Here is a 25,371-nt window from a genome sequence, read left to right as displayed (position 1 = left end):
TATACATGACAGGCCTACGAATTTTTATGTGAATGTAGGCTGCCAGGGCAACCAATCAGCGCCCCCTGATGTTGATACAAGATGGCGTCACCCACCTGCAGCACTGTTAACCTAATGGTGTCGATCCAAGATGCTGAGTGCTGCAATTGGTGCCAGCATAGACTGCGGTAGTTAGAGGCAGGTTACACAGCTGACGCCCGCTGTGTATGGGGGCCAAACACCCCCCCGCAGCACCACAATTGTTTCTAGAAAGTTTTAGAGAATTTGGATCTTATACATGTTTTTCTTTTGATACTTTTTGGGGCCATATACACGCCAAGCTTTTGTTGTGCTTTGTCAAGATATGCTGTGAGCTCCACTTCTACATGATTTTACTTTCATGTAAGAGGCTGGGTCTTTTAGGTATGATGTTACCTCCATTCCAAAAGCTTCTAATTGTATCTACCAAGAACTACCCGGTGCCAATAAATCTAACATGGTAAGTGCCTAAGATATATCAGTGTGTGTTTTACAACGTATGGCAAACTTTGTCAGGGCACAAGAGCGAGTCACCTCCTGATCTCGCAAATCCACAGTCAATACAAGCGATTAGTACCACTGACTCAATACTTCACATTTTCTCTGCTCTCCGCAGGTAAAGACTTTAATTTTGTGCAACATTTTTTTCATCTTGCGATCAACAAAAACATGGTACTCTTCTTAATCTACAAGTCTATAAATGTTAAAGCGCCATACCAGACACAATAGCAGGCTGTTTCACCGAGGGCTCCGCATACCATTTCGGAGGTCACACCTCCTTCCTCAGACATGCATGATTGAAGCACAGGTGAACTTATAGAAAAATCTCTTGACATCATGTCAAACACCATGTCAATCTCTTGTATTAACATGGTAAGTGCATACCAGTATAACACAGCATGAAAGAGCAAATAATAATAATGATCCGTGTGGGCATCAGTGGCCCGCATATGCGATCAACAGCAGCTGGTGTTTTGCATTGTTTAGAGACCGGGTGCTGGTTATCGATTGAATGCTTTTCCATGCAACTTTTGTTGCTTTCTGTATTTGCTCATATAATGGAAAAGTAAACTGGAAATCTCATATATGGATTGGAAACCAGCATGTATTTAAAATGACTCTTTGAAAAGAGAAAAAAAAAAACTGAATGAGCCGCATTGTCCCTGGAGAAGATATTCGTCCCACCCCCACATTTATACTGAAGTCTTCTGTTCCAGAAATGCATATATATGTGGCCCAGATGGTTGTATAGAGCAACTGTGCCTTTAAGAAATGGTTTCTACAAAGAGTGTGTATACCAGGAACAGGTTTCTTAGGCCGATGCACATGACTGTGGACATTCCATGAAAAACTTGCCTTCCCTTTTTCAGGTAAAACTACAGCGCTGTAGTATAATCATGAATACTGATTTGTGGGGAAGAAGGGTCTCCTTGCATCATATATCACTATGATGCACATCAGCACTGGGGTCAGCCCATGAAATCTGGTCAACGCACAGCCCGTTTTTAATAAGGCCTGCAGGCCAAATCCAACCTTGTGTTTTCTGACCTGTCTCCCTGCACCTCCCTGCATGCTGCTCTAGGACAGTTGAAAAAAGAAAAACAAAACATTTATTCACCTTTCCTCGCAAGGCTCCCCCCCCCACCCCGAAGCAGCAGCAATCATCTTCTGTGTTCCTGTGTGCACTGAATGTACGCGGCGGGTTCTGAAGTTGGCAGATGTGACGTGAAGACATCTTCACGTCTTCAGAACTTCAGAGTCGATGAGTACAGCCAGTTCACACAGGACTAAAGAAGATGACCACTGCTGCTTTGGGGGAGCGAAGAAAGCCGAGTAAATTTTTGTTTAGTTTTCTTTTTTCCACAGAGGGACACAAATGTAGATTGGGCAGGGGAGCTGTGGCTACTAAGTGGGTGGGGGGGATTGGGGTGGTACTGTGGCTGCTGAGGGGAGAGGGTATTGTGGCTACTGGAGCAGGGACTGATGTGGGGTCACTATTGCTGTGGCTGCTGGGGAGGGGCATTCTGCCTGCTGGAGCAGATTCTGAGCTGCATGGCGTCTCAAGTTATTTAACAATATTTTCAGCCCTCAAATGGCTAATTGTAATGACGCTGTATAAATGTGATACTATACATCTCAAGTAGATGAATTTATACAGTAATAATATGACATTTGGCACTTTGAGGTAACTATGTGGTTGATGTGGCCCATGTAAAAAATGTCAGACTCCCCTGGTGTAGAGGTTGGAATGTGATCATTGAGCTCTGGGCTGAGCTTGAATTTTTATTCCATATCCGTGGCATTTTCTATGACCTGTGATTTCATGTAAATTAAACTGATGTAATCTCCCTCTACACATGTGTCCTGTATCAGTTTCTCTTAAAATGAAAGCAATATGATATTGTGACATAACTGAAGCCTTAAAGAGAACCCGTCATGCAAAATAACCCCCCTAAACTAAATATATTTTCATAAACTGCCATTAGAGAGCATTGCCTCTATCCCTTCATTGTCCCTCTACATGCCTGTAAACCTAAGCAATGAGGTCCTAAAGCTGTATGCAAATGACCTGTGAAATGTCCAATGAAGCATTAGCATATTCAAGCTGTCCACTCTATTCATGAGTTTGAGGCACAGCCACACCCCCAGTGCATGACTGACAGCCTGTATAATGATGTGAGGTTGTATAATGATGTGCTTCCTGGTGGCCACGCCTCCTGCAGCCTGTGTGTGCATGTGTGTGTGTAAAGGAGAGATACAGCAGCTGCAGGCAGCCATGTTACAGCAGAACATGTCAGATTCATGTGTAGCTGATGTCTGTGTCTCTGTGTATTAGGAGGATGCAGCATGTCAGCAGATAAAGTACAGACACTAGCCATGCTTTACTATACATTACACACAGACATGAGCAGGGGGAGGAGAGGGGAGGGGTAACAGGGGTGACATCACTGCCTCTGACCATGTGACCAGCCTCATTTACATGATAAAGAATAGATGATTTTACAATGAATAATGTATGAAATAACTAGATAAAGGCTGGGATGGATCCTTGTGAGCTGCTCCAACAGGTAGTAGTGACAGGACAAGTGACACAGACCTGATGACAGGTGTCCTTTAAGTCCTTACATAAGGACTGGATGGCCTCATCTAGACACATTTGTGTATAGAATTGAAAGCAGATCACAGAAGATACAGTAGCTGAATATGTAACACATGTACTTTCAAGAGAGTAAACCCATATTTTTCAAATTGTCCCCAGATAGACATTCTGTCTGAGCACTCTATGTTATTATTAATAAGAATGAATACTGAGAGGCTAGCAGTTTGTATCAGTCGGCACGGCCAACGCTGTACCTGAGTGTTGGTGACACATCCAGATCAGATGGAGTGTGTTTATGTTTATTAATGGTCTACCATCTGTATTCTTTACAACCACTTCAACCACTCCTCTAGCCTGGGCGTATTTTTATAAGGAGCTGACTTCACCTGTCCTAGGCAGCACCTTCATAGCCAGCCACACTTGACTATTCATTACATCTCCTTTTTGAATTCAATTTGTAGAAGGTTAAAGTTCACATTTGTGCTGGATTTTCTTTTATTGTGTTCCATTAGCAGAAGAGAAAAACAGAGAAAAAAAAATCTATCAATTATCGATTTCACTTCTGTGGGTGTTAACAGGCATCCTTTATCATCAGTTTGTATCATTTCCATCAAGCTCTGGTTCTTATTTCTTTCAAGAGTTAGCAACTGGTGGACCTTTTCCTCCATTCTAATAAATTGATACCTCCAATGATGCCTGGATTGTTCCAATGGAGTTAAGTGTAGTATCTCATTTTGAACTTATGGGGATGTGTTATACACAGATGAGCTTTTGCTTTATCTAGACAAATGGTCAGGTTGCTTACTGTAGCAATGTCTATTATTGTGTTCTTTGGAGTGTTCCATGAACTTTGCTAATTCAGAAGACCTCCCAAAGTTTGCCCAAAGATGATGGAAGGAAAAAAAAGCTTCAACACTAACTGGTGACAACTGATGAGACAAGTGAACGCTCCAAGCAGCTGTAAGCTGACTAACAAGTCCTGAATATCCTATATTAATTTATTTTTATCTGTTTTTGTTTTTTTAGATTTTTGGATATTACATTGAAAGCTATAATGCGGACTATGTGGTTTGCTGGTGGCTTTCATTGGGTGACCGTGAAAGGAAGACAAGCCTTGCCTGCAGAAGCTCCTATTCTCACTCTGGCTCCACACTCTTCCTATTTTGATGCCATTCCAGTGACTATGACAATGGCCTCCATTGTTATGAAGGCAGAAAGCAAAGACATTCCTGTTTGGGGAAGTAAGTTTTGTTTAAGGAGCATACAGGTAGAACTATTTTGTTATGTTTCTGTATTGCCATACATTCACTTTTATTCCAAATGTGTAGGTTCTGCAGCAATGGTTCTATAATACCCTTTAATGTACTAAAAAAACAGTAGGAAAGAAGATGAGAATACTTGAAAGGTTGTATTCAAAGTACCGGTACCTAGGATTATGTGTTCCATCTAGGCCAGCGGTGGCACACAGGGTATTGCCCCAGTACAGTTAGCGAGAAAGGTAGCCCAGGAGGTGCTGTGCTTAGCATTATATTAAAGCAACAAATCCTGAGCTGTATGGAACTGCAGGGAGATTGAGAAGGTGCGATTAGAATCGGAGCCCCCTGCAATGCTTCGTGTTTGGAGGGCCCCAGAGAAAGGCTACAAAGAATATGCAAATCCACCTCTTTCTTTCAATGGTTTTGGTGTCGTTTAAAAACTGTGTCAGAACAGGGAACAATAAGTTGGCCTCTGCGTTAAGGAGTTAAAAAGTTTCTTATTGCTATCTTTTATTTTTGGTTTTAAATTTTTTACTCCCCACCTTCAAAAATCCATAACTTTTTTATTTTTCCATGTTAAAGAGCTGTATGAGGGCTTGTTTTCTGCGTAGAAAATTCCACTTCATAGTGATGGTATTCAATATTCCATGCCATGTCAAGGGAAGTGGGAAAAAATTCCAAATGTAGTAATAATGGTGGAAAAACACATTTGTGCAGTATTTTGTTGGATTTTACTGCTTTCACCGTGTGCCCTAAATGACATGTCTACTTTATTCCTTGTGTCAGTGCGATCTCGGGAATTTGTATAGGTTTTTAAATGTTTTAATACATTTACAAAAAGTAAAACCTTTTTTTTTTTTTTTTTTTTTTTTCCCCATTTTGCCATTTTCTGTTGCTAATAACTTTTTTATACTTTGGATTACGGTGCTGTGGATGGTGTCATTTTTGCGACTTTAGGACTATATGGCCTATAGCAGTGGTGGCGAACCTATGGCACTGGTGCCAGAGGCGGCACTCCAAGCTCTTTCTGTGGGCACCCGGGCCATTGTCCCAGAACACTAGACAGGACTCAAAGAATTTTCCAAGTTCCAAGAAACTTAAAAGATGTTGCTTTCGGTCATATTTTTATACTTACTTCGCTACTTGGGAAGCTGGAAAATGAATTGACAGGGCCGAATTATCTTCGGAGGACCTCTTGTCGGTCCCATGATTCTCTGTGCACAGAGGGACACTGGTTGCTTTCCTCAGGAGGCCAATATGATTGAAAGTTGTTGCTGCTTTAAATTTTGGTTGGCACCTCGCGATAAATAAGGGGGGTTTTGGGTTGCTTTTTGGGCACTCGGCTGCTTAAAGGTTTGCCATCACTGGCCTATAGTATTTTCAACTTTGGCAACCATTTTCCGTTATGGGGTTAAACACTGTGAAAAAGTTATTATATTTTCATAGATCAGACATTTTCGGACAGTGCGATACCGAACATGTTTACGATTTTTACTGTATTTATTTATATGACTTTTTGGAAAAAGGGGGGGGGGGCGATTTTGAATTTTTAGGTTTTAACATTTTTTTACTGTTTCAGACCCCCTAGGGTACTTTAACCCTAGGTTGTCTGATTCTACCATATACTGTATGTACTCGTGTATAAGCCGAGTTTTAAGCACAAAAAATGCTGAAAAACCTCACCTTGGCTTATACACAAGTCAGTAAAAACAAATAAACTTGCATACTCGCCCTCCAGCACCCCAGTACTCCACGCGGCTCCTCTTTTATCTTCTCTATGCTGTAGTAGGGCACTTCATAACAGTTTTCTCTGGCCTATTCTTTATTTGTACATTATCAGAATTTCTTGGCATTTAATTTTTTTCAGTAATGCATTTTTGGAGAGTATCACAAAGGTTAGATGGATAGAGGTTGTTTAATTTAATTAATTTAATGACCAAGAACATATACATGAAATGTGTGTATATATTATATGAAATTCATAAAAATGTATGCACAAAGGCAAACTGCTACATACATTATAAACACAAATAAATGAACACACTGAAGCAAACCTACACAGCGAACACAGCGGTGACTGCACGTACAGCTGTAGGTCTGTCACTTCACATTGCCAGTTACTGTGCAGTCCCAGACAGTAGGCCTAATGCACACGAATATAAAATGGGGGACTGATTGCCGATCGTAAACTCTACAAGTTGTGTGCATGTAGGGTTACAGGTTGCACCACACTACAGTATGGCATAGTATTCCTTTCTCTCTATTATAGCAATATGAGATCTCTTTGAAGTGTTAATTTACAAAAACTTGGTATTAACCCAAATGAAATCCTTTGAAGCCAACCGGAAAGCAGTTTCTTTAGAAAGTTACTGTAATAGACCAATACCATATTCATTAGATTAAGCAAATATAACAAAAGCTTTGCTAAGTTATTACAGCTTTTATCTGCACTAAATATCACTTCTTCAAGGTAGCACTTGAGGCAGGATTGCAATCCTGGAAAATGTATTTGCAAACCTGTTACCTAGGTATTTGACTGTAGTGTACACACACCCGGCCATCAAGGGTAGTGTCCTAATCGAGATGCATATCGCTTCGATATCTGACCATCTGCATGAACAAAGCATTTTACCAAAGTTGATAATTATCTTTTTTTACTTGACAAAAGTGTCCCATTTTGTTTGTCCAAGAAAAGAATTTCCGGTTGTTAGTGTTGTTTTCCACTACAATGGGGGGCTGTAAAATCATCATTCAAATGGCAGACAACAATGTATAACTGGAGATCTGACTCCCAGCAACTTTGCAGATCAGCTGACTGAAGGTGCTGCTTACCATGCATTGCGCTGTCCGTTTCATAGTTGCTGTAACTCCTATTGCTACTAGCTCAAGTAACATGTTATACCAGGTATGAGCTGTACTTAATAATCTGTTCTTTGAAACAATTTTCTGTTATTCAATGATTTTCTCTTTTCTTTTTTCAGCATTAATAAACTATATTCGACCAGTGTTTGTTTCTCGCTCCGATCAAGATTCTAGAAAAAAAACTGTGGAAGAAATCCGAAGACGGGCACACTCAAATGGTATTTGGCCACAGGTAAAAAAAAAAAAAAAAAAAGGTTGTCCATTTACTATGAGGTATTTCCTGGAAATCCTTTTGATCAGAGTGATCTGTAGGAAAACATGGCATTAAGGGTTTAATTTTCTTGCAGTGCATCCACGGGGTAAATTAATCTGTACATGGTGACCTTTAAACCTCTCATTAATGGGCATCCTCTAAAACCCCAATCCTATGAATATTATATAAAAATTGGTTATTTGTAGGGAATCCTGAATTTGTTAGGGCTTATTCTCACCATCACAGCATGGAAACATTTCTCATGTTTTAGTACTGATAATAAGTTTGGATCCCGGTATAAAGCAAAGTAAATGGCTCCTCTATTATTTTTGTTCAATTTTGCGGTAGGGGCTATTGCTTGGGTTTCATAGGGTTTCACTGACGTTATGAGGGGAAGAGAAAGTTTTTAACTTTGTTTATTTTGACATTATAGGTTTAACACAATTTTGCCCATTACTCTGTTTTGTTTAAAGGTAATGATCTTCCCAGAAGGAACATGCACAAACAGATCCTGTCTGATAACCTTCAAGCCTGGTAAGATATGAATGCTATAACTTGTTTGGTGGCATATGTTGGAATGTACATGAAGATGGATTTTGGGTCACCATTTGTACAATCCTTACATGTTTACACTAGTTTGTTACTATTTACTCTCTGTACGGTTTGGGTGAACTACCCATTAGCTGTTTGGTTCTGTATATCCTATGATATTTATTTATATTTTCTGTGCACAAAGTGAAATTCGATATTGAAGAAGAATAAGATTTTGTTCTGCCGAAGAATTGGCGGGAAAAAAAATAAATGAACCACATAGTGACTCCTAAAAGAGTCATTTTTGGATTCCGATTTTCTAAAAAAAAGCACTTGGCGCCCAGTACCCTACATGTATGGCTGTGTCCCGATGTCAGTTCAGCTCATCGCCACAGGCGAACTGGCAATAGGAAACATAGGATGACAGCTGTAATAAACAGCTCACATCCCCGTGAAACGCCTGCAGTTGGAGCAAGCTCAGCATGAATGTGGCACATAAATGGCTAAATGGGGTTTCCCCCTACGATCGCCACTCTTTGCAGTGTTATGGGCTCTCCATAGCCAGAGCCTGTACGATTCTGTTATTTTGTGATTGTGGTAATCTTCTTATATTTGTTATCCACAGCCTCCTTCCTTATAAAATAAACTCTTAAAATAATACTACCAAGTCTGAGTGCTTCATTAGCATAATTTGATGTCTTTTCACTCATTGTTACAATGAGAAGAACAAGTTTCACCCTTTTCCTGCTCTCTCCCTCCTCTCTCTGTCTGTGTAATCTAGCACGACCATGAAGTGCATGGGTTGGGGAGACCTGCTCTGCACATTGTCACAAAGAGTGAAAAGACATTACTGAGGGGCTCTGGAAACACACCCCAGCCCCTCAGGCTCATTAGCATAATTTAAAAAGTTTGTATAACGAAGGAGGCCACGGACAACAAATATAAGAAGATTAGCACAGTCGCCATGCCTCTGGTTTATCATGCTGGATCTTGATGGTACAAAAAATAAGTTCCCTTCATATATAAAAGTTACATAAAGGAAAAGGAGTAAAAATTGCCAAAAAACCCTTATATAAAATTAAATAATTGAACCTGCATGATGAACACAGTAAAAATTTTACTTATCCCACAAAATTGCAATTAGAAGTTATTAAAAGCTGTAATTCTAAATGGTACTAGTGTAAAGTACCACAAAATTATGCTATTTTCCCCATATTAGGTTTTATTCTAAGTTTTTGGAAACGTAAAAAATACATTGCAACCACATCATAAAGCTGGGAATGACAATAGATACACAGGGGGAGATTTATCATATGTCTCTTAGAGCAGAACTATTCTAGTTGGCCATGGCAACCAATCGGAGCTCAGATTTTATTTTCCCAAAGCTGCTTATAAAATGAAAGCTGGGCAACTAGAACAGTTTTACCTCAAAAACTTGATGAAAAATCTCCCCCACACTGCCTATATCAGGAGTAATGCTCAGTTTGTCACTGTTGCTCCCCTAGCACCCCTCTCAACAGCATATGCTGTCCACGGTAACGGGAAGCCTCAATAAATACCAAAATTAGACATAGTTCCCACACCCGGAATGCCCCATATTGGCACACTGTGGGTATTAAGAACAGCCACTTAATTGGAAGAAAAGAGGGGGAGGATACAATGTATTCAAAAGTTGCCTGTTCGGGGATTACTCCAGGCTCCTGAAAAACAATTTGAAAATAATGAGTAAAAGATGTTTTGAAAAAAAGAAAAGAAAAACTTCTAGTTGGATCCTCTCTGTGATATGCATTCCACAGTGACAGGTGATATTCAGTGGTATAGTTTAGGAAAAAAACAAACATTCATGCTTGAGATAGATATATATATATATGCAATATTGCAATAATTTACAGAATGACACTGTGCTCATATCAGGGTGTCAAGTAAGACCAGGGATGAGTCAGCACCCTGATATGAGCACAGTGTTATTCTGTAAATTATTCCCATATTGCATTTATGAATGTTTGTGGTATTCATTCTAGAGTGACAGGTGATATTCAGTGGTATAGTCTAGGAAAAAAACAGAGGATCCAACTGAAATTTTTCTTTTATTTTTATATTTTTCAAAACCTCTTTTTCTCATTTTTAATTATTTTTCAGGAGTTCTGAGTGTGGTAGCCTGTTTCTTATTTTGGGTCTTAGTGAGGCTTCCTGTCACCCTGGCCAGCATGTGCTATTGAGAGGTGTGCTAAGGGAGCAACAATGACAAACAGAGGGTTACTCCTGATATAGCGAGTGTGTATCTATAGTCACTCTCAGCTTTATGACAGTCCTACATATGTGGGCTGAGGTCATTCCGCTTTTTAATGGCTACATATTACCCTCAATGGGTTACAGGCTATTTGACCATAATAAAAAAAAATGTCTGCCGATTGTTCTTGGGAGCCTTAGAAGTAGGCACAGCCGGCATGGGCTCCTACTCTTTGTCTACATCTATATCTTTGTATATTTATATATACTTGTACGCATGCCTGGTAGCTTGATTTTGGGTCTCTCTCCTCAACCCTATTTTTTTTCTATGCTTTTGCATGTATCTTGCATGATAATGAGCTATTGAATTGTCACCTCCCACTTCCTATATAATAGGGCTAAATGAATATATTACCGACAAAATTAGACCATTCAAAATTTCCATTTTGTTTTAGCAACTTTGAAGCTCTCAAGTGTTAACAAACTTTGTAAAAGCTGTTTTTAATAGTTTGAGGGATGCAGTTTAAAAATGAAGTGATTCCTAATTTATAATAATATATATTTCAAAACCTATTGAAACAAAATGATCTCCAAAAAATTCAATACTAAAATTTCTGTGAAAATCTGGAAAATAATTGTTCAATTTTTAAGTTGTGTTACCGTGTAATAAAATATAAAAACATTTTAAAAATGATGAAAACATAAAGCAGATGTATAGGAAATCTGTCTGAAAAGGAAATAATTTAGCATTTTGAAAATGTCGCCATTCTTTCAAAATTTTCTCAAAATTTTCATTTTATAAATAAATGCAAAACAGATAAATCAAAATTTACTTCTAACCGGAAGTAAACTGTCATTAAATAAGCTTCCAAATCACTTTGGTACGTTAAAGTGTTCAAAAGTTATAACCAAATAAAGTGACACATCAGACTATATAAAATGGGGCTGAGCCTACAGTCAGATCTACTTCTTATAGTAGATTAATCACTCATGGCACGTTTCCCTTTTAGGTAAAACTGGCTTGGTCTTGAAGGGTTTAAATTAATGGTGTTATCTGATGAATATAAAAACTGTGAGTTATGTTATTCTGTTGTTTTCCCCACCTTGGTTGCCAGGGGGTTTAAAGGGAACCTATCACCATGATTCTACCTATAAAGGTAGAATGGGTGGTAGGTGGATGTATGGGACGTGAGGATAGCCCTTATTAGAGCTAATCCTCATGTCCCGGCTATCTTTTAGAAAACTTTATAAGGCTGATATGTAAATTTTGTTAAGTGGCTAGTGGGGCATGGAGTAGCCGGACATGAGGCTACACGTCGTGTAGAACGGCGGCTTCACGGACGAGGGCGCACAGCTACGAGGAGCTGCGCGCCAAAGACGTAAGGCTACTGGGGCGTGGAGTAGCCACGACGTGTAGCCTCATGTCCGGCTACTCCATGCCCGAGTAGCCGCTTAACAAAATTTACATATTAGCCTAATAAAGTTTTCTTAAAGATAGCCGGGACGTGAGGATTAGCTCTAAAAAGGGCTGTCCTCATGTCCCATACATCCACATACCACCCATTCCACCTTTTATAGGTACGAGTTAGGTCTGTTGATCGGACTGCTATGTGCCAGTAAATGGTAGGATCAATCAGACCCCCAGGGGGTCTAGAAAAAAATATATAATCAAAAACCTAAAAATTCAAATCACCCCCCCCCCTTTCCCTCAAAGTCCTATAAATAAACAGTAAAAATCATAAACACATTAGGTATCTATTAAAATATAATAACTGTTTTTCACTGCATTTAACCCTGTAACAGAAAATTGCGCCCAAAGTCGAAAATGGCACTTTTATTTGCCATTTTAAACAATATAAAAAAATTCAATACAAAGTGATCAAAAATAGAAGCATTGAAAACATCATCAAAACACCACCCACAGCTCCGTACACCGTAGTATGAAAAAGTTATTAGCGCCAAAAGATGGCAAAATTAAAAAAAGAATTGGTGCAGGCTTTAATTTTTGTAAATGTATGAAAACATTATGAAACCTATACAAATTTGGTATCCATATGATTTCACTGGCGTGTCATTTGGCACGCACAGTGAAAGCCATAAAATCCAGCCCCACAAGAAAATGTGTTTTTCACCAATTTCACTGCATTTGGAATTTTTTTCCCGCTTCCAGTACATGACATGGAATATTAAATACAGTCAATATGAGGTGCAATTTGTTATGCAGAAAACAAGCCATCACAGAGCTCTTTACATGAAAAAATAAGAGTTACAGATTTTTGAAGGTGGGGAATAAAAATAGAAATGCACAAACAAAAAAGGGCCTGGTCGTTAAGGGGTTAAGATACATTGGTAGGCACTTTGGAATAGGTATATTTGATATTTGTAACTCGAGACATAATTTATTTGTGTCACTGGGACAATTGTATTTTCCAAATTCTGGGTCAGTATAGGAAGGAGAATCAACAATAATGCTTCATTGCAGATACCTTTTGATAACTGTAAGAGTTAATTGTTGCTGCTTGGGGGTAAAGGTCATTCAGCTACTAAGTGTGGTGCCCTTAAATCAGGGACTCACTGTACTTATGGAGTCCTATGGATATTATGAGGAAAGCTACACTTGGCTGTGTGTCAGCAAAGTCCAGATCCTCTGCACAGATGGACTTTAACTGTAGTGTATTATATATTACATTTACCTTTTCACTTAGCTTTGCGCTACTTTAATTTCTTTGCATGGACAGTTTGGAAAGCTTGTGCAACATCCCTCACCAGGGCCTAGCCTTTTCTTGTGGCCTGGAGGCAGCCGGGGACCAGAATACCGGAGTGGCTGGCTAGTGCAGCCTTGGGCACGCTGTGGTCACGGTGCTTGGTATGGGGACCGGAGGGCTGACCTACAGCCTGGCAGGTCTCCAGCAAGTGGTGTGTGCAAGAAATATGGAGGGAGAGGCTGATGCAATGGTTTCTCCCTGGGAAAACCCCTGAGGTGTCTGTAGGATGAATCCCTGGGTAATGGATGGGGAAGCCTGTGGTGGTAACAGCCATATCCACGTATCAGACGGAGGCAATGTTGTTCAAATCAGCTTACAGTTCTTGAACACCAGGCCAAGGCTGTTGTTTATTCAGTTTAAATGGGACTAATAGAGATATTTTATGCTAAGGCCACCACATTGTTTACTGTAATTAAAGTGATTGGCTTTGAATGATATAATATTGCGTGGGCTAAGTGTCTGATCTATTTCTTGGGCCCCCAGTCATATCAGTGGGGTTCCAAAAGTGCCCCTGAGCGCTTCATAGCATAGAGCATTGAAGATAATGTCCAAATTGCACTCCATCGTCTTCTATGTGGAAGATGGCTCTCTCAGACGTTAATATAAGTGAATTTAGCACAGGTCCTACATGCACACTAGAAGCATTCACACTTGAAGCATTCAGAGGCATTTCTAAGCGTCTGTTCTTCTGATCACTGGGGTCTCACAGGCATTTATCTTATCCTGCGGGGTACTGTTAGTGAGAAATCGCTTTCATATACTAGTACATAAAAAACTTTAGTCATTGTAGAAACATTAATATTATATAAAACTGCTATGACTCTAAAGGAATGCAAGGAAGTGTAATACAAGTATAGAAAATGTATACAAAATAAATATGCCAAGAACCGTTTATTGCATCACAGATCTGGCTAAACTGACTATAATACAATCATCAGCACAAATGGACACAATTATTTTACCATGTTGGCATTATTTCTGCCTTCCGTTCCTGGCTCTAAAATATGATGAGGAAAAAACCTAACCATTGAATGAAGTCTTTAAATAATCCACAGTTTAATCTGCAGGATTGGTTTCTGATGGAGGCTGAGATTTGTTAATCACGGAACATGAAAGTAATTACATGAGGGTTATATGCCGGGCACCCTTTTTGTGAATCTTAAGGGAGATTTCCCATCTCTGTTTTCGCATTTAATTTAATTCACCTGCCATATATATTATAAACATTTATTAAAAATGATGATGTGGCATAAATGTATGTTGTTCCATGTTGACAAGATAGTCGTCCTTGGATGCAAACACCCGTCACTCTGGAACCATTGAAGTGCCTGACCACCTGGATTCAGTGTCAATACCACTTGACGGCTGTGAGACATACAGTAACTCCAGGACATTTCATATGCAATAACGATTTGTTTCTACGTGCAATCATTTCAGCATGGGTGGCTGTATCCCAGTACAACTGGGGTGTGGGGTAAGATGCAAGGAAGGACTTCAGACCAACTTTATAATATTGGTGAAGCCCCCCAGAAATCATACTGTTATTATAAATTCTGATGGATTGTTTGTCTATTTGCCTTGCCCGGCTAAACCTTGTATAATTTGCATTATTGGAAAGTTTCAGAGCAACAAACGTTCATCTTAAGCAGTTAGGACGTTTCATCTTAAACGTGTTTGAGTTATGCATGTTCTTTGTACAGAGATATAGTTTTAATATATCATAATTCGCTGCTCATTCTGTGGAGCACCACTCATGATAAGCAGCTTCTTAAATAAGCATAAATGCATGCACCCACCTCCCCCTACCCCTTCCTGCGGTAAAGGCAGTCAGTTCTCAGAAGACTGCTACAGAGGCACTTAGCATCACTTATCAGCGGAAGCTGGGGGGGGGGGACTTCCTGCTTTTTGCTGCTGTCGCAACAGGAGAGGGTGGAGGGGCAGGCAAGCACGTGTAAAGAGTATCATGTGCCCCCACAGGCAGGTTCACGTGTCTTGGCCGCCCCCACAGGCAGGTTCACGTGTCTTGGCCGCCCCCACAGGCAGGTTCACGTGTCTTGGCCGCCCCCACAGGCAGGTTCACGTGTCTTGGCCGCCCCCACAGGCAGGTTCACGTGTCTTGGCCGCCCCCACAGGCAGGTTCACGTGTCTTGGCCGCCCCCACAGGCAGGTTCACGTGTCTTGGCCGCCCCCACAGGCAGGTTCCCGTGTCTTGGCCGCCCCCACAGGCAGGTTCGCGTGTCTTGGCCGCCCCCACAGGCAGGGTCGCGTGTCTTGGCCGCCCCCACAGGCAGGGTCGCGTGTCTTGGCCGCCCCCACAGGCAGGGTCGCGTGTCTTGGCCGCCCCCACAGGCAGGGTCGCGTGTCTTGGCCGCCCCCACAGGCAGGGTCGCGTGTCTTGGCCGCCCCCACAGGCAGGGTCGCGTGTCTTGGCCGCCCCCACAGGCAGGGTCGCGTGTCTTGGCCGCCCCCACAGGCAGGGTCGCAGGGACTAGTCACAAATACTGGGTAGCAAAGCTGAGCTTCAACAACTGGACAAACAACCTGCGTCATAAAATTAATCTTCTTTATAAGATCAAATATCATGCTCCACGATGGTGCTCTAGATTGCCTTCTTTGACCTGATGTGTTGTTTTGAAGCATGAAACATTAGATAATTTCTTCCTTTACTTTTTTTATTCAATGATTATCTTAACACAGTATAAACATGATGCAAATATATTAACGTAATGTAAACTGAATATTAATGCTACGTAAGCAAAGTTTTAACATAATGTAAATGTTATATAATTGATGTGTAAGCACAGTGTTGACACAATGTAAAAATTACATAGCGTGCAAACATGCCTTAATTTGGGTGTTGGGAAGTCCTCAGATACCTTTCTGAAAGTATTTGTCTGGTTCCATACCACTCTAAAATACTAAAGTAATTATGTAATGTATGAAATATGGGTAAAATCATAAAAGTGTATATACATTTTTTTTAACTCTATATATTTTTTTTTACCCACACTGTGTGTATATTTATTTTCTCCCTTTTTCAGGAGCATTTATCCCTGGTGTCCCTGTACAACCGGTAGTTTTACGGTACCCCAACAAAATGGTAGGTTATCTTCCTTTCTACATAATAATATATTCTTTCCTTTCAGCAATGCTGTCAGAAATCAAAATCATGCTGCAAATGACAAGCCCCGTAAATATGGAAGAGTTATACATGATAAGCAAAACGTTGCTTACTTGTTTTCATGTAATCCACAAACAAAGATTTTGTCACCTATTATAAAGAAGTCTGACCTTGCATATGTAGCCTCTGCACTATATTACACAATAAATCCAGTATAGTATTCACTGGTCTCATGGTACAGCAGATGTTTCATAATGTGCCTGGTCTTAGATGTATTGTAGCTTCCCATGAAATGGATAGTACCTCTGTTATATGTGATGAGATTACGCTTGCACCATCTGGGTGGGTAGGACAACTGGCACAAATCCCTATGCTTTCTGAGTCAGTATTAGACTGGAGAAATAAATAAAGAAATGTCATTTGGCTTATGGGAGTGTAGAAAATCCCCTGACTGTAATGCATCTTGTTTACGGAACAAATGGCTACAAAGAGTGAACGCAAGCCTTTCCCTGGAGCACTGTTCTTATTACCTTGTTCATGGTAGCTGGGATTTAACTCCTTCTGTTCTGCCAGGCTTAACTTTGCTCACTGTGTGTGATAGAATTGTGTACTTCTCTGTACTAGCAATGCCTGCATAATAGAGGAAGATCTAGTTCTTTCTTAAGATATTTGCATTATGGGTATTCACACACTGCCTATACAGAGGGCTACAGACCAATCCCAGGATTTGTTGATTACTCACACAAACACATCCTGTTAGGTGCCTTTTTTCCAGGATCTAATCTATAGCGTGGGCTCTCACAATCAGAAATAGAAACCTCATATATTGCGGTATTTTCAGTGCTAGAGACGAGCAGATGTACTAGACTGATGCGTCACTACTACTTCACTACTCCTAGCTTCTGGGATTTTAACAGTGACTATTGGCAGCGTGATTCTTTCATTGTTGCCTTTGTTCCTTATAGAAGATGTAAAGGACAATTTTTGCATATAGTGCACAGCTTGAAGTTGTTGTTGTAGCACTTACTACATGCTTCTTCATCTGCCAGTAACAATTCTTATAATAACAAATTTAAAAACGTTTGTGCAGCACTCTTCACAAAGCAGGAGCTACAGAAAACGGCTCAGGACCGATCCAGAAAAAATAAAATGGTCCCAAAAAAACTTTTGTAAATGAGATAAAAAGTAACTCTGACCGGAGCTCCAAAGTGTTCAATCGTCCTTCCTTTTTTTGGGATATATCCCGCCCTGGTCATGTGTAACTGGCGTCCTCTGGAAATTTGATATGCGCGTTTTTTAAACCACTATTGTGAGTATATTTTAAATAAAGAATACCCTGTTTTAAAGAACATACTACGCTATCCGTGAGAATATTTTCTTCCAGCGGCCCGCTGGAGACTGAGTTGAAGAAAGAAAACCGCACGAAGGGAGTTCTGAACAGTGGTCTAGTCCTGTCGGAGGTTCCAGTGCTATACAAATCGTGGATAGACGTTGCCCTTCCCGTCACAGTGAAAGCAGGGATATATCCCAAAAAAAGGAAGGACGATTGAACACTTTGGAGCTCCGGTCAGAGTTACTGTTTATCTCATTTACAAAAATTCTTATAATAACTTCGAACACCAGGAATTGGATTCAAAAGATGCAAATTAGGCTCATTTGCATATTTTGAACTTTGCTAAGGCGCTCAGGCTTTCGTCACCTAAGTGCCTTTCCATTTTTTGAGGGCTTATAATATATTAATCTCTCTTTATTGAGTCCCGTCAGATTCTGCCCATTAAATGACTTCACCGGATCTCTGCAATCTCAATGGGCGGGATGAGACGGGACTCGGCAAGTGACGTGTAGTGAATAAATTATAAGCCGTTGGAGTTGAAAGGCACTCGGGTGATGTAAGCACCATAGGCTAATTTGCATATTTTGAACTCTATTTTTCATCCAAATCACAGCCTTCTAGGTTGTTATAAAAGCTGTTCTTGGCAGATGAAGATGGAAGGAGCATGTGAGTAGTATTCGTCTACCATCACATAATCTAATGGTGCATGTCCTTTAAGTTATTAAGGCCGCATGACCAAATATTTTCTGCCACTCAGGTACTGTACTTTACAGCTGTTTTTTATGATATGTGAATGAGTAGACTTGTTACCTTCTCAAAAAAGTCAGGTTTTCTGCAGGCTGGCAGTGAACCACACTTCCTTTGTTTTTTTTTCAAATCACAGCCTATGTAGACGGGAAGTCCATTCCTGTCCTTACCAGAATGATGTCCCTCTCATTGCATGGTGAATTTAGCAGTGAGCACTGTGTGGGAAACTGCAGATCTTCTCAACAATTCACGCATCCTGTGGTGGGCGGGACTAAAAGGACACAAGGAGAAAAAGTTTGGGAAAAGATTATCATGGTGGAAAGTGGCAGATTTAAGTTTGGATGTATGCACTGCACTTTTCAACAAAGGCACAGTGGGGATGAGAGATTGTGCCTGTTCTTGCTAACAGGTTAACCTACTGTGAATACATGCTGAGTCAAGTTGGCGAAGTACAGTACTGAAATGCAGTGTTTGCCGTATTTTACTCCATTTTACAGTACCAAGAATGTGGAAGAGGTGTTTCAATACCGCCATTAACATTTAAAAGTGGGGAAAAAAAACTAAAACGTCAATGGGGCATTATCATACGATGAGACCCATTGTATGATTTGTAAAGCGCTGCAGAATTTGATGGCACTGTATAAATAAAGATGGTTATTATTATTGTAGTTTGTGGGAGGCTGGGCCTATCACTTCATTGTCCCATAAGACTCCAAGCGGAATCTGAGCAGATGAGACACAATGATAAAGCAAGTCAGTCAAAAGTAGGGCCTAAAAGCCATGTGAATTAAACCTTAGGAGTTTTTTTTTTTTATGCTGCTGATATTTTTGTTGTAGACAATCTGTTGCCCATTGTATGAGACTGACCTTATCCGAAACCACAACCGGCCATGCTCTGGCCCAGGCCTGTAGAGATGGTGTAGTGTCCTGGTCTAAGGTTTCTGCATCAGCACTTTGCGCTTGCAGCGTTAGCCATGCTCTCCCTTGGGACATAACATTTTAGGTCATTATTTTTATTACTTTCTGTAATGTCAAAAGTTTACATACACTAAGATTACTTTGCCTTTATACAATTTGGGACAGCCCATATGGTGAAGTCATGTCTTTGGAAGCATCTGCGTTAATTAGAGACACCCATGAAGCTCGCTGCTTCTTTGAATAACATCATGGAAAAGTCTAAAGAAATCAGCAAATTGGGAAGAGAATTGTGGACTTGTGTAAGTCTGCTTCATCCTTGGGTGCCTAACTGTGTCTATTACATGCTAGTATAAACAAGTCCAACCATAATACCGCTTAGGAAGGTGACTAGTTCTGTGCCTTGGAGATTAAATAAATTACATAATGAGGAAAGAACATTATGTGGCAATACTGAAGCAACATCTCAGGACATCAGCCAGAAAGCTATACACAAATAGGGGCACAAATAGGTTTTCCAAATGGACAAGGACCGCAAATATACTGCCAAACTGGTTACAAAGGATAACAAAGTCAATGTTTTGGAGTGGTCATCAAAAATCCTGACCTCAGTCGTATTGAAAATGTATGGGCAAAGCTGAAAAGGCAGGTGCAAGCAAGGTGGTCAGAACACATGACCCAGTTAGACCAGTTCTGTCAGGTGTAATGGGCCTAAATTCCTACAAACTATTGTTAGAAGCTTCTGGAAGGATATCCAACATGTTTGACGCAATAGTGTCAAATACTAATGAAAAAGTTAGCAGAAAGTAATAAAAATGCCTAAATAATTCTCTCTCATTATTCTGGCATTTGGCAAATTTAAATAATTGACCTAGATGCGAAAAAAAAAACATGCATACAGTTTGTACGGAAAGTATTCAGACTCCTTTAAATTTTTCACTCTTTGCAGCCAAAGTTCTTTTTTTGGTCATTAATGTACACACTGCACCCCATCTTGACATAAAATAATAGAAATTTAGATGTTTTTTACAAGAAAAACTGAAATACAGTTAAGTTTTCAGACCTTTTTGCTCAGTATTGAGTAGAAGCAACTTTTGAGCTAGTAGAGCCTAGTACAGTCTTCTTGGGAATTATGCAACAAGTTTTTTACACCTGAATTTGGGGATCCTCTGCCTCTTCCTTGCAGATTATCTCCAGTTCACTAAGGTTGTATGGTGAACATTGGCGGACAGCCATTTTCAAGTCTCTCCAGAGATTCTTAATTGGGTTTAGGTCAGGGCTGTGGCTGGGCCAGTAAGGAATGGTTTTATAGTGGTTCTAAAGCCTCTGCTTTGGTATTGTAGCTGTGTGATTAGGGTCATTGTCTTATTTGAAGGTGAACCTCCGGCCCAGTCTGAGGTTCAGAGCACTCTGGAAGAGGTTTTCATTCATTCCTACTCAAAACGGTTGCTGTTATTTTTGGCACTGAATGACTTTTGCCATTCTACATACTCCTACCAGTAGTAGCTGTCTGCAGGGTATTCCCCAGAGGAGAGGGAATCCTTTGAATATATGTCGGATGAACTGTCTCTACCATGCCATAGAGATACAGTTTTTACAGAAGTTTCCATGAGCAAACTGTTCTAGTTGCCCATGGAAACCAATCAGAGCTCAGCTTTTATTTTCCCACAGCTGTTCATAAAATGAAAGCTGTGCTCTGATTGGTTTCCATGAGCAACTAGAACAGTTTTGCTCTTAGACACTTCTGATCAACCCCACTACTATCCATTACTGGTTGGCAGTGGGAGGATTTTATGTAACTAAGAGCTTACACAAGCTCTGGTATATAGAGATGTATCTTCTCAGAGGTCTCTCTATATATCACTTTATTATTAGTTTTTTAAAGCATATAATTAATATAGTTAAATTGAATTAATAAAAATGTATAAGACACAAAATAAGGGCTCATTCAGACGGACATGTCCGGTGCACATCCGCAGAAAATGTGGATGTGTGATGTCTTTTTTTTTTTTTTTTTTTATAATTATAATTGTGTCTGTATGTTAACTGGTGTCATGCCATGTATTTTTTGTCCTGCCTAGTTGGTTGCTTAGCAACATTTGAGGAAAAACTGGCTGCATACAGATGTCATCCATGTTTTTTGGTGGGGGTCTGCATGTGAAAAAAATAGTGCATGCTGCAAATTTCTAATAAAAATAAAAAAGGACATGTGAACAGACCCATAAGAATCAGAGGGTCCGTATTCCACCCACTAAAAAACTGATCACATATGGACATCAAAAACCACCTGCCTGAATGAGCCTTAAATTATATATGTTATATTAACATTACCTGGTTGTCACTCAGTTGACCGTTAATGTTCAAATGTGTTTCAATATAAACGCAATGTAGACGACCCATCTGACCGCACCCGACACATACAGATAATACTTTTTTTTCTTTTCTTGAAAATATTGTACTGTGTATCATGATACTTCTCAAGATATCCTATTGCACTCAAAATTCTGGTATCAGTGCAACCCTATTGCATATATTGCCCATCATCTAGTATATTCTGACCTAGTTGTAAGAAGTTTTCCTTTAGTCTTGGGGCATACAAATGACATACATGGCCAGCTGCTGACAAGCTGCTCTCCCCAGTTTTGGTCTCAACTATTCAGACGTGGTGCACACAATTTCCACTCGCTAAGTTACTCGGTTACTGTGCCTATTACTAGTCCTGCTGTTGACTGCCAAATTCTATCCCTTTCATTAACTGTAGTGTCTGCAGCCCTCCTGAAGTATCCTTAGGGTGTTGTGACACAGTGCGTTCTCTGTCCTTTCTTGGTCCTTTCTTTATTTATTTTAAGTCACTGAAAATGCATGTGTTTTTGCATGTTTTCAATGTGTTTGGCTGATTTGAATCTGCATTTCTGGACGTTCAAGCCAGTGTGAAAATGTTAATACGGGATTCAAATCAGCCAAACACATGGTAATCATGCCAAAACTTGTTTCAAGTATAGGAATCTTCTTGACATTTATGTTGAACTCAATATTGTGAATCCAGCCTGAGTGTCAGTCATGTCTAGTAGTGAAACAATATGCACTTAGATTAGCCATTTGGGCTGCCTCTACTACTGGACTTCTATCATTTTTCAACAGGATATCGTTTGCCCACATACACCATTCAATTCCCAGGAGTGTTTTTGCTGGATTGCAGCACATCCCTTTCCTACCGGCTCTCCATATTTATTTTCAATTAGGCATATATAGAACCAACTGGCATGCCAGCTTTACCAATCTATGACCAGGCTGAATCTAAAAGCCCAGCAGCAACATCAATGGGTAAATGTGCAGCAGTCCAGAACTTGTGTACCTCCATTCCCACTCACTATTCAATATGTACCCAGACTATAGGCAGATGACAGGGCACTCTTGTACCTATTTCTCAAAACAAAAAAACTTTTGCTCTAATTGCAATCAATCTGTACACTGGAGAACCATTATTAGAGTAAGAGAGCAATGTATGATCACTTGATTTATTCAGAAATAATGTACCATATATACTCGTGTATAAGCACCCTATGATGCATGCTGCTAAACTGAGCATCGGGAGTGCCAGAAGGTGAGTATGTAAGTTTATTTATACGCCGAGGGGCTGCAGTGGGCATTTCAGCAGTAGAGTGGGGGGGGGGGGGACTGGCTACATGGCGCATTTCATAACGGGAAGGGCTGGCTACATAGGGCATTTTGTCATCAGTGGGGGAGGCTGGCTGCATGGGGCATTTCATCAGTATGGGGGTGGCTGGCTGCATTGGCCATTTCATAACTGGAAGGGGAGGCTGACTGCAGAGGGCATTTCCTAACTGGGGGCCTGGCTGCATCGGGAATTTCATCAATGGGGATGCTTGGCTACATAGGGCATTTCATCAATAGGGGGGTGGCTGGCTGCATCGACCATTTCATAACTGGGAGGGGGGGCTGGCTGCATGAGGCTTTTCATAACTGAAGGGCTGGCGGCCTGGGACATATTTCATCAGTAGTGGGTGGTGCATAGGGCATTTGATCAGTAGGGTGGTGGCTGACGGCATGGGGCATTTCATTACTAGGGGGCTGGCTGCATGGGGCATTTCATTACTGGAGTAGGCTGTGACCAATTCATTTCCCACCCTAAACTTATACTTCATAAGTCAATAAGTTTTCCAAGTTATTTATGGTAAAATTGGGGGACTCGGGTAGACTTATGCTCGATTATATACGCTAATCTTCATTGATCAACATTTTGATGGATTTTTTGTAAAGGAATACCACTACAACAGTGTTTTAATAAAACTAACCAAAGAAAATAACCAAAGTACAGACGGTCCCCTACTTAAGGACACCCAACTTACAGATGGCCCCTAGTTACAGACGGACCTCTCTGCCCACTGTGACCTCGCATGAGGCTCCGTCGGATGCTTTACTTTAGTTCCAGACTGCAATGATCAGCTGTAAGGTGTTTGTAATAAAGTTTTATTGATAATAATTGGTCCCATTACAGAAAAAGTTTAGAAAATCTGGAGCTAAATTATAAAATATTCAGTTCTGACTTACATACAAATCCAAGGAACCTATCCTGTATGTAACCTGGGTATTGCCAGTATATCAACCTTTTTTTTTTTTTTGCAAAAACATAATTAGAGAAAAACAATGACTGTAGCACAGATAAATATTATAATAACATTTTGTGAAGGTAACAGTAGTCTCCAATCAGTATGAAGTGCACAGGCCTCTGCTTTGAATGACATAAGCACATCTGCGGCCTCAGGACATCACTAGTCTCTCACACTCCTCTGATGGGATTGTGATCCACTTCTTCCAGTCTCTTCCACAGTACTGTGAATGTTGTTGGTTTCTTGGCCATAAGGCTGGGTTCACATGCCGCTTTTTGAATACTGTTGACTGATCTGTTTTTGTATTAAAGAAAACGGATCTAAAAGTTTTGTTGCAACGTATCCATTCATGACTGTGGACAGGACTGATGCCCAAACAGTTATGTTTGTTTTCCTGTGCGTCTGTATCCTTCTTCTTTTTTTTTTTAACTGGTTCGCGACCACCCGCTGTGTAATCACGGCGGCGGTCGGGTCGCGCTGCATGGAGAGGGCTCACGGGCTGAGCCCTCTCCATAGCCGGCATATTGCAGCAAAGACTTACCGGTAACACCCACGATCGGTGCTAGCGATGGCTGCCGGCAGCCTCAAAAAGATAGCAGCATGGGCGCCGCCATCTTGCCTGGGATCGCCGCTCCCGGTGACGTAATCGGGGAGCGGCGGTCCGTCTCCATGGTAGCCTCAGGTCTTCCGAAGACCCAAGGCTATTTCGTGCTGATAGCACATTGTAATGAATGAGGAGGAAAATCCCCATATACTGCCATACTGTAGTATGGCAGTATATGATAGGATCGATCAGACAACCTAGGGTTAAAGTACCCTAGGGAGTCTGAAAAATAAAAAATAACCCTAGGTTGTCTGATCGATCCTACCATATACTGCCATACTGCAATATGGCAGTATATGGGGATTTTACTCCTCATTCATTACAATGTGCTGATAGCACATTGTAATGAATGGGTTAAAATGAGACAGCTTCGGGCCTTCGTGAGACCCGAAGCTGTCATGGCAACGGATCACCGCTCCCCTTGATCCGTTGCCATGATCCGCGGCAAGATGGCGGCGCCCATGCAGTGCCATCTTTTTGGAGCCTCTGGCAGCATTGCCAGTGGCGATGGCCGTGCTAGCACCGATCGCGGGTGTTACCGGTAAGCCTTTGCTGCAATATGCCGCGAGCCCTCTCCATGCACCGGGACCCGGCGCACGCCGTACTAGTACGACGCGCGTTGGGAAGGGGTTAATGACCACCTTATCAGGCTTTTACGACGACCATTAAGGGGACGTCTTCTGACAATCCGCCTTTCTGTGTCAGCGCGTTAGAAGAAGACTGCGGGGCTAGGCCGTGTTATCCACAGCCCTGACCCGGCACTAACATCCGCTATTAACCCCCCATACTAATAATAAGCCCTCATATGTTCACATTACAAAAAAAAATTAAAACTTATAGCCTGTACAATGTGATAATACAAATCTGCTGTGAATGGTGCTTCTTCCATTCTATGCCTGGCCTGCGCCCATACAGCAGGTTACTGGGGAGTACACTCTGAAGAAATTGGCCACCAAACTTTGCAGAGCATTTCATCATTTAATTCTTTATGAAAGTGTCAGTTTTG

General features: G+C 40.8%; 1 protein-coding gene across 1 annotated transcript in view; it reads left to right on the top strand.

The window, feature by feature from the left end:
• The window catches only part of LPCAT1 (lysophosphatidylcholine acyltransferase 1), a 93,749-nt gene that overhangs the window by 51,792 nt on the left and 16,586 nt on the right, over window positions 1-25,371 (top strand). The window contains exons 3-6 of the mRNA XM_072152797.1: window positions 4,145-4,359; window positions 7,356-7,468; window positions 7,963-8,023; window positions 16,056-16,114. Coding sequence (XP_072008898.1) covers window positions 4,145-4,359; window positions 7,356-7,468; window positions 7,963-8,023; window positions 16,056-16,114 — 448 coding nt within the window. The remainder of the gene's footprint in view (window positions 1-4,144; window positions 4,360-7,355; window positions 7,469-7,962; window positions 8,024-16,055; window positions 16,115-25,371) is intronic.

The sequence above is a fragment of the Engystomops pustulosus genome, chromosome 5 (assembly GCF_040894005.1).
Source record: "Engystomops pustulosus chromosome 5, aEngPut4.maternal, whole genome shotgun sequence".
Lineage (NCBI taxonomy): Eukaryota > Metazoa > Chordata > Amphibia > Anura > Leptodactylidae > Engystomops > Engystomops pustulosus.
This window is presented reverse-complemented; position numbering and strand designations above follow the sequence as displayed.